Source organism: Dromiciops gliroides, chromosome 6, assembly GCF_019393635.1.
Source record: "Dromiciops gliroides isolate mDroGli1 chromosome 6, mDroGli1.pri, whole genome shotgun sequence".
In the NCBI taxonomy this organism is placed as follows: Eukaryota; Metazoa; Chordata; class Mammalia; order Microbiotheria; family Microbiotheriidae; genus Dromiciops; species Dromiciops gliroides.
This window is the reverse complement of record NC_057866.1, coordinates 11,616,368-11,625,567: the sequence shown is the minus strand read 5'-3', so window position 1 is coordinate 11,625,567 and position 9,200 is coordinate 11,616,368. Positions and strand designations below refer to the sequence as shown.

General features: G+C 44.7%; 1 protein-coding gene across 1 annotated transcript; it reads right to left on the bottom strand.

Annotated features, from left to right (window-relative positions):
• Nucleotides 1–1,909: 1,909 nt before the first annotated feature.
• Nucleotides 1,910–8,251, bottom strand: LOC122731575 (phospholipase A and acyltransferase 4-like). Its single transcript, XM_043971773.1, has 4 exons — nt 8,101–8,251; nt 5,223–5,331; nt 3,778–4,013; nt 1,910–2,813 (listed from the first exon to the last, which is right to left on the bottom strand). The coding sequence occupies exons 1-4, from the start codon at nt 8,101–8,103 to the stop codon at nt 2,748–2,750; spliced, it is 414 nt and encodes a 137-aa protein (XP_043827708.1). The 5' UTR covers nt 8,104–8,251; the 3' UTR covers nt 1,910–2,747.
• Nucleotides 8,252–9,200: the final 949 nt, after the last annotated feature.

Genomic DNA, 9,200 nt, shown 5'->3' with positions numbered 1-9,200 from the left:
CTGTATGACCCTGGGCAAGTCACTTAACCCTCATTGCCCCACCCCCCCAAAAAAAGTTCATAGACCGGGGCAGCTAGGTGGCACAGTGGATAAAGCACTGGCCTTGGATTCAGGAGGACCTGAATTCAAATCAGGCCTCAGACACTTGACACTTACTAGCTGTGTGACCTTGGGCAAGTCATTTAACCCCAAAAAACCATTTTGCCTCACCATAAAAAAAGTTCATGAACCCCAGGTTAGAAACTTCTAGTTTAGGGGAAAGGGTAATGGGTTTGGTTTGGGTAGGACTAGAGGATGTCTCTGGTGCCTGGGTGGTAGTTGGGGGCAGAGCTGGAGCTTTGGCACCTGTGCTGCAGCCACTGGAGGAGCTCTGAGCTTCCCGCCTTTTGTTGTCTGTCATCCTGGGCCCTGAGGGGTCACGGGGCCTCTGGCTCAGACCCCCAGCCCTGTCTGCCCTCTCTTCTGAGCCTAGGAAAGGCCCAAGACTCACTCGGCCTGTTCTGTCCTGTGTAAAATGAGAGATGCAGGGACCCCTTCTTGAGGCCTAGGGGCCCCCCACGGAGGTCTGGGAACTTCCTGCAGACCTAGGAAGGCCCAGAGGCCCTCGAGAGATCAGGAGATGCCCTTCCAGTAGTCTGGGGCCCTTCTAGATACCCAAGAACCTCTTCTGAAGGCCTGGGGACCCTTCCAGATACTCTGGGACCCCATCTTGAGGCTTAGGGGCCCCTCCAGAGGCCTAGGGGATCCCTAGAAATCTAAGCACTCTCTGGGGTAGTCTGGGGTGCCTCTAGATACCCAAGAACCCCTTCTGAAGGCCATCAGACCCTTCTAGATGTTCAGAGACCTCCTCCAGAACCTTAGGGACTCTCTAGAGATCTAGGGACTTCCTTGGTCATCTGGGGTGCCTCTAGATACCCAAGAACCCCCTCGGGAGGCCTGGGGCCCCTCCAGAGAATGTTACCTCTCTGGAGATTGAGTGGCTCCCCACTCCTGGGGCCTCAAGGAGCACTTGAGACCCTCTGCCTCTGATTCTTCCATCTCTTTGCTTTGCCCCCTGCCCAGGGTCTTGAGCAGTCAGTGATGCAGAGCTGTCCCTAGGTCCCTTCAAGCAGCAACAGTTCCTGCCATCTGAAGGGCTGGAGAAGATGAAGTCCCCAAAGTCTCTACTGGCTCTGAGATCCTTGGCTCTGCCACTAACTTCCTGTGTGACTCTGGACTCAACCCTCAACGTCTCTGAGCCTCCTTTTCCTCTGCCCCAAGATGGAGTCTTTGGACAGAAGGCTCCTGCTCTAATAGTCTATGCTGTCCTCACCTCCAGTCTGTGGAAACACCCAAGCCCATCTCAGGGCCTCCAGGTGCACTGGGATCAGGCAAAGAGGCTGCAGCTCCCAGGAGCCAGAGGGGAGGTCCTAATGGAACCTCTATGGGAGACATGGAAAAGCATCAAAGCCAGGCATGGAGCCCTGGACCATCTAATACAAACTAAATTCCACAGGCCAGGGTCAAGCAGAAGCAGGTTGTAAGCCTGCTGGGACAAGGGCAGGGCGGCAGCCGTAGCAGGCCCAAGGGGCATTTGGGACAACTACACTTGGGTTTTGGTAAGCGATAGCTTTTCTACCTCACCTAACAGGTGCCACCCCAGACCCATGTTCAGGAATTCGCCTGTCCATCTCTGGCTTGGTCTCTACCCCTTTCTTTTCCTTCCTGATGCTTGATCTCATTCATTCCCCTTCATCCAAGGTCATCATTAAAATACTCTTTAATCAGGCAGCTAGGTGGTACAGTGGATAAAGCACCGGCCCTGGATTCAGGTCTCAGACACTTGACACTTACTAGCTGTGTGACCCTGGGCAAGTCACTTAACCCTCATTGCCCCACCACAAAAAAACAAAACAAAAAACAAAACAAACAAACATCAAATACTCTTTAATCAAGTTACATTAGTAGATATGTATTAAAAGCAGAAGCATTCATGGAATGAGCTCCTTAAAAGCAAGCATGGGGAGGCGGCTAGGTGGCTCAGTGGATAAAGCACCAGCCCTGGATTCAGGAGTACCCGAGTTCAAATCTGGCCTCAGACACTTTACACTTACTAGCTGTGTGACCCTGGGCAAGACACTTAACCCCCTTGCCTCGCAAAAAAAAAAAAAAAAAGCAAGCATGGTCCAACACAGTGCCTGGCACATAGCAGGGTGTAGCTGTTGGTAGCTTGGTTTGGTGGAAGGAGCACTGGCTCTGGAGTCAAAGGACCTGGGTTCAAATTCTGCCTCTGATGTTTACTACCTGAGTGAGGATACTTCCTTTCTTTCTCAGTGCCCTCTCTCTCAAGAGAGAGCCTCAAAACTTCCCCCTCAGGAAAAACACGACCCCCCCAGTCCTGCTGGGTTAGATTCCTTTGCTCCCAAACTGGGAAGAACTACAGCTCCCAGGGAATTAATTGAGCAAGGCACCCTGTCCAAGCCTGACCAGCTAGAGGTGACCTTGCTTTGGGATCTAAAGAGCTTAGCTCCTAGTGCTACTAAGTTACTTAGTGTCACATATGTTTCAGCCACTCCTTAAGGAAGAAAACTGGGAAGGTCTTATACACGTATGCATGTATATATGTATGTATATATGCATGTATATGTATGTGTGTATATAGATATATGTCAAACTACATGCTACATGGCCAAATCATAACTGCAGCCCAGCCATGCTATCATAATGTAGGCATCTGTGATGGCTTTGAGGTCTGTCTCTCGAAGTCATTATGGAAACAGGATGAGGCCAAAAAGAAGCAAACCACCAACTATCCCAATTAGCTTCATAGGATCCTGTGAATAAGAAGAAGGATGGTCAGTGTTGAAGCCTGCTACCCTTCACTCCAATCAAGTGCTCTGCTCTGGCTAGCTCCCCTGGGAAAAGAAAGGAACCAACAAAATTAAGAAGATGCTCAGGGACTTGGAGCAGCCAGACCATAAAGAGGGGAGGAGATTGAAGACCAGGATAAACCAAAATGGGGGCCAAACATGCCTACAGCCTGTGGCTACTTTAAGCTGATAGGAGAGCAGCAGCGGGAGAAGGTGGAAAGAAGGTCAAAAGGGGCCTTTCCAGGACAATCTAAGTGAGAGGAGGCTTCCTTGAGAGCCCAGGGATTTCTCATGCTTCATGTGCAGTTATTGGATCCAGTGGAGAATTTTAAAAGCCCCATGGTGTATAGTACAGAGGGCCTGATGAAGAGCAGTGGGTTGTGCAAGTTGTCTGGGGACACACGAGGGAGCTCTGACCCACCAACATTATATTCAGGGTAATAAATCTGGTATCAACCTTTGGGGAAGTCCCTAGTCACTACCCTTCCACCATCACCCAGGTGTCAATTCTGATGTTAACATCATAGATTGGACTGAAGCCAAGACAGATTCTTCTCGGATATTATTCTGAGCTGGAATAATGTCCACAGAGAGACCTTCCTTGAAGAAAGAGAAACTTGGAGGAGGGGGCGGGGTTGCAGTTAAAGAATTTCCCAGAGCTTCAAAAGCAAATACTTCCTTTACCGAGGAAGGAACATTGACATCCCCAGGTGGGAAAACTGAGTTAAAGTGAGAAGGGCCATGGCCAGAGCTGAGCTAAGGAAATGGATCTCATCTACTGTGAACATGTTCTATTTGTTTCTGACCATGAGCACCCCACAGAGTCCACACCAGCTCCACAAGTCTGCTCTGTTATTTGCTAAAATGCATTCCCTTAACCACCATTTGTTAGTTATTTTTCAGAATACCTGATTGTGGCAGAATATACCTGAAGGCGCCTGTTTTTCATAAATTTCCCATATCTCAGGTCAGTCACAAAGCGCCTACAGTTCTCGGTGAAGAAACAGTAGGGCAGAATCTCGTCCACCATCTTCAAGGCATTCTTGATGATCACTTCAGGTGGACGTGGCTCGAATATGATATCACAATTATTACTGATGCTGTACTCTTTACCGAGTGGTCTTTTCTTCACTTTGGCAGTAGTAGCCTCCAAAGCTGATCTACCTTTCAATGTGAAAAGATGTCACTTATGGTGAGCTCTTTCTCAAACAGTCCCACCCTGGGTCCCCTTAGCCCCATGTTTCTGATAGTGTCCCAAAAGAGTTACTTGTGGGGAAGTCTGGCTGCTCAAAAGGGTGGAGAAGTACCCCAGAAACCTCAGTGCCCTGCTCTGAGTCTGTCTTCCATGATCTTCTTCAAACTCTTTCCCTGACAAACAGCTAATCACAAAGACATGCAAGTAGCTATACTTGGCTCTGAAGCAGCCCCTAACCAAGCCATGACAAGCATTATAAAAATGGCCCTTCTGTCTTCCTTTTAAGGTGGAGTCTAGAGGGGATCAGGGAGCTTCTTCCAGCCGGCTTGTGGCCCTGCACCCAAATTATAGGGTCAAGGCTACCCTAGACAGTGGTTCTTACTACTTCCCTCCTCAGAGGACATGTATGTATCAACCCTCCATGGCATTGAGAAAGGGCATCTGCTCAGCCTGGGTTAGTGACCCTGCTCTAAGCACCACTTTCAACCCATCTGTACTTCCAAATAAGATCCCAGCCCTTTGAGACTCCCCACCTAGACCTAGGACTCAGCTGCACTCAATGCAAAGAGGGAATGTCAGCTGCCCAAGAGCATGTAGACAGCAGGGGAGGGAAAGGGAGAGGTGGTGGAAACTTGGCTTCACCAAAGTCCATTGTCACTACTTCAGCCAAGTGATGAAGCTAGACTCTGATGTGACCGTTTGCTTGCTCTCTCTCTCTCTCTCTCTCTCTCTCTCTCTCTCCTGACATGGGGGTAGAGGGGAGCAGACCCATAGTGGGAGGAATCAATCAATCAACAATAATTTATTGGGTGCTTATCATCTAGGCTCCAGCTTATATTCTAGTGAGTGAAACAACAGGTTATCTATGCATAGTGATATACAAAATAAAGGCAAGGTGTTTGGTGAGGGGGGAGGGAGGGGAGGGAGGGGAGGGAGACAGGGATGGGGAGGTACTATCAGTTGAGAGGATCAGGAAAGACCTTATATAGAAGGTTATGTTTGCATTGAGCTTGTGGGAAGATGTGGAGGTGAGAAGGGAAGGCATTCCAGGTATAAACAAAGCCCTACCTCTATAAGCAGGTGACCTTGCCAAGGCCTCCCCTTGCAACCCTACTCTCAGCCCCTTATCTGTGTACAATGGAACCATGCCTAAGAGGTAATGCAGGGAGACTTCTTACCTTTAGGCACCAGGTGGACAACAGTATTATCCCCAACATAAATACCCCAATGATGCCAGCCAATTACTTTACTGGGGAACCTAATCATGTCGCCAGGTTTGGGCACAGGCTGCAAAACAAAAAACAGTGCCACATTAAAAGTAGATTTGGCAAAGGAGTAGCACATGCTCAGTGAAGGAAATGAAAACATTTAGAAGACAGAGGAGTATGGCAGCAGTTTCTAGGGAGGGCAATCAGGAGAAAGAAGGATTTTCTTCAGGCTGAACCAAAAGGGCAAAAGTTTCAAAGAGCAAGAATTATGTGGGATGTCAGGAAAAACTCCCTCCTAATGAGCACTGTCTAGAAGGGGGAGCAGGTTGCCTTAGGAAGTAATTGTTGGAGGTCTATCAGCAGAGACTAGACAACCATTTCTCAGTGCTGATGCAGAAGACAATTCCTGCTCAAGGATGCACTGGCTTAGATGCTTTCTGGATTTAGAATCAGGGAGCATGGCTCCGCCCAATCCCATGGTCTGCCACTTACCAGCTATGTTTCAATTCCCTTAACCTCCATAAGCCTTGATTTCCTCATTGATAAAATATAGGGGTTGAACTAAATGAACTTTCCACTCCTTCCCAAGATTAAATCTGTGAGCTCATGTTTCCTTCCAGCTCTGAGAATCTGTGATTCTGATAAAGAGCCATGACTCCCATCAGGCATTGTGAACACAGCCAGCATACACACACACACACACACACACACACATACACACACACATTTGTATGTATGTGTATGTTGTGTGCTATGTGTACATGTATGTATATGTATACATATGTTGTTCAGATGTTCCAGCCATGTCCAACTCTTCATGACCCCATTGGGGATTTTCTTGGCAGACACTGGACTGGTTTGCCATTTCCTTCTCCAGCTCATGTTACAGATGAGGAAACTGAGACAAACAGAGTAAAGTGACTGGCCCAGGGTCACATAGCTAGTGAGTGTCAGAGGCCAGATTTGACACTCTTCAGGCCCAACACTCTATCTACTGTGTCACCCAGCTGCCTATATGTCTGTGTGTGTACACACACATATATACATATATAATAGTTACCATATATGTAGCACCAGGTAAGCCCTTTACAAATACTATTTCATTTTATTCTCACAAAAACCCTAAAAGGTGGTTATTATTGTTTTTGTTGTCTCTATTTTATAGGTGAGGAAACTGAAGCAAACAGAGGTTAAGTGATTTGCCCAACTAAAGTGTTCCTCGTTTCTGCCTGCTGATTTCCCTGATGTCCTTCAAAACTGCAAAAATCCCACCTTCTAGAAGAATTTCCTTCCTAAACATTAGGAAAATAAGAACCCACTGATTTCAATACATTCCACTATAAACGGCTCTCTAAACATGTCAATAACAACAATTAACAGATATCATATACCTTTTGGGGGGCTTTTCAAGTATTCTTGAATGCTTGAATGAATTTTTGTAATTCACAAAGAATAGAAGGGTTGTGCTTGACCTTATTCCCATATATATTGTTCTAGACTCCCAATTGTCTTACTCTGACCTTCATAAAATTTACAACATGCTATTCATTAAACATAGATTCTCTTCTATGTAATAACAGTACCTTATAATATTAACCTCCACAAACTGACAATATTTTTCAAATACCATGTTCATTTCTTCATAATGTTGCTTTATGAAACCAATTCTTGCCATCCACCAAAGAATAACTGATCAAGAGCAAATGACCAAAATCATTTGATTGATTCCAACAATGCAAATTAGAAACAAGAATAACACAACAACCACAATTACTAAGCTTATGGCAACTGTAAATCAGTTGGTATTCTCTTGGTTGATTATAGAGCAGAACTAATATTTTCTTTTTTATCATAAAGTAGTTTATTATCTTCTAGTTAAATGTAGAGATAGTTTTCAACATTTGTTTTTATAAGATTTCTAGTTCCAAATTTTTCTCTCTCCCTTCCTTCCCTCCCACCTCCCCAATGTGGTAAGCAATCCGATATAGGTTATATATGCACAATCACATTAAACATATTTCTGCATTAGTCACATTGTGAAAGAAGAATCAGAACAAAAGGGAAAAACCTCAAAAAACAAAAAAAGTAGAAACAGCATGGTTCAATCTGCATCTAGATTCCACAGTTCTTTTTTCTGGATTCGGAGAGCATTATCCATCATGATCCCTTTGGAATTATCTTGGACCATTGTATTGCTGAGAAGAGTTAAGTCTATCACAGTTGATCATCACACCATGTTGTTGATACTGTGTACAATGCAGAACTAATATTTTCATCAAAAAATAATGTTTGAAATATAATGATTGAACAATAATGCAGAAAATACCACTTGAAAGAAAGCCAAACAAACAAATAAACATGGAATTTGCACTAGAAAGGGAAAAAAAATTTATCTCTGATGAGTTTTCCCCAAACTCATATAACATTTAGCTCATTTTAAGGCTGGGGCAATATAATAACTTCTGAGGTCCATGTGGTTCCATCTTCTGCTACTATAGGAAATTACTATAAAACAAAATTTATATTTATACTGTAGGAAATTTATGGTAAACAAAAACATAAGAATACCATGACAATACCTCCAAATCCCCAATTATAAAAAGTCCTAACATTTAGGCAAAGGTTTAGGGTAAGGAAGCAGTAGAATAGACTTCAGGAGGGTGACATATATTAAGCACCTACTATGTACTAGGCACTGTGCCAAGTGCTAAAAATACAAAAAGAGATAAAAGATAACTTCTACTCTCAAGGAGTATACACTCTACTGGGGAGACAACATGTAAACAAATCTATACGAAGCAAGCTATAAACAGGATAAATAGGAAATAATTAACAGAAATAAGATTACCATTGCCAGAACTTGCTAAACAGAGTGGTAACAGACCAGCACCAGGAGGAGAAACTAGAGAAAGAACAGACCGTTTCTTGGACCTTCCCTCAGTTCTTGAGGATGTAAGTACAAGTGGCAGCTCTAGCTTGAGTCTTCTGCCTAAAAGAACTTGGTGGACCAATGGCTGTCTCTCCTCTCAGTCCTGGTTCAATCCAACTTTCTCTTTCAGTTTGCACTAGTTTTCCCTGATGCTGCTGGGGGTTTTCTGGTTCTGCCATACCATTAAAATCTCTCTTTTGGAACTGGGTAAACAGAGATCACCCACAAAAGGTCCTCAGTCTTGTCAAGTCACTCCAGTTCATCAAGGATTTTTTGCACTTCTAGCTGACATATGTATGTGTATGTGTATATTATATTAATATATCTATGTATGTAAATACAAATGCGTATGAATACGTATATATGATATATAATATACATATAGACACATATAGACTTGTTCTCACTTGGTCAAAGTTCTAGGATTCACATTTGGCCATCACCTTAGATGAGATAGGCTCATTGCATTGATAAAGGGTTCAACATAGAAAAGAGTACCAAATCTCAGAAATTAGGGGAGGCCACTGTTAACCCCCCATGCCCCATCCAATATCACCTGCCCCAGAGCCTGAGAATGAGGTAAACCTGTACAGTCTTCCTAATCCTCATTCTCCTTGAGTTCTCAGTCTCCCCTCCTTGACACTCTCTTCTCTCTAGGTTTTCAGGTCACCACCCACCCCACCCCTACCCCATCTCCTCCTACCCATCCGACTGCTCCTTCTCTGTCTCCTTTGTTGAATGCAATAGCTTTGCTAGTGAATCTGCCCACCTCAAGTCTCTCTCTATTCCAATCCATCCTTCATTAGCAACTAAAGTGATTTTCCTAAAAAGATCATGTGGGGGCAGCTAGGTGGTGCAGTGGATAAAGCACTGGCCCTGGATTCAGGAGGACCTGAGTTCAAATCCGACCTCAGACACTTGACATTTACTAGTGGTGTGACCCTGAGCAAATCACTTAACCCCCATTGCCCTGCAAAAAAAAAAAAAAAATCATGTCACCTCCTACTCAATAAACTCCA